Raw genomic sequence first — 593 nt, 5'->3', positions numbered from 1 at the left:
GAGCTCCTGGTGGATGCTGAACCCCGAGGGCGGCAAGACGGGGAAGACGCCGCGGCGGCGGGCGGTCTCCATGGACAACAACAGCAAGTTCCTGCGGATCAAGGGGAAGGCCAGCAAGAAGAAGCAGCTGCAGGTGACGCAGGAGCGCGGGGAGGACAGCCCTTCCTCCCAGCAAGCCAAGTGGTCGGAGAGCCCTGCGTCCCACGTCAGCGCCGAGCACGCTGCCTGACTTCAGGACGCGGGCCAACTCCACGGCCAGCACGCTGAGCGGGCGCCTCTCGCCCATCATGGCCAACCATGAGCCAGATGAGCTGGAGGAGGACGATGGCACCCCCTCCTCTCCACTGATTTTTTTTCTGATGTACCCCAGCCCCTCCAGCACCATGTCTCCTTCCCTCAACGCCCGCTGCTCCGTGGAGCTGCCCCGGCTGACCGACCTGACCGGCACCATCAGCCTGAACGAGAGCCTCGGCGAAAGCATGCTGGAGGACCTGCAGGACGGCTACACCATGAGCCCATCGCAGCAGCTCCCCCCGGCCCCCCTGCGCCAGCGCAGCTCCAGCTTCACCTTCAACTCCCAGTGCTCCACCATG

The 593-nt window shown here is 65.8% G+C and overlaps 1 protein-coding gene across 1 annotated transcript in view; it reads left to right on the top strand.

The window, feature by feature from the left end:
• Positions 1–3: 3 nt before the first annotated feature.
• LOC104461227 (forkhead box protein O6-like) overlaps positions 4–593 on the top strand; it is a gene marked incomplete at both ends in the record, with an annotated part of 1,184 nt that continues 594 nt past the window's right edge. The window contains 2 exon segments of the mRNA XM_010072729.1: positions 4–225; positions 227–591. Coding sequence (XP_010071031.1) covers positions 4–225; positions 227–591 — 587 coding nt within the window.

The sequence above is a fragment of the Pterocles gutturalis genome, unplaced genomic scaffold (assembly GCF_000699245.1).
Source record: "Pterocles gutturalis isolate BGI_N339 unplaced genomic scaffold, ASM69924v1 scaffold28602, whole genome shotgun sequence".
Classification (NCBI taxonomy): Eukaryota; Metazoa; Chordata; class Aves; order Pterocliformes; family Pteroclidae; genus Pterocles; species Pterocles gutturalis.
Note: the sequence above shows the minus strand (reverse complement) of the source record. Positions and strands in the feature narration are given on the sequence as shown.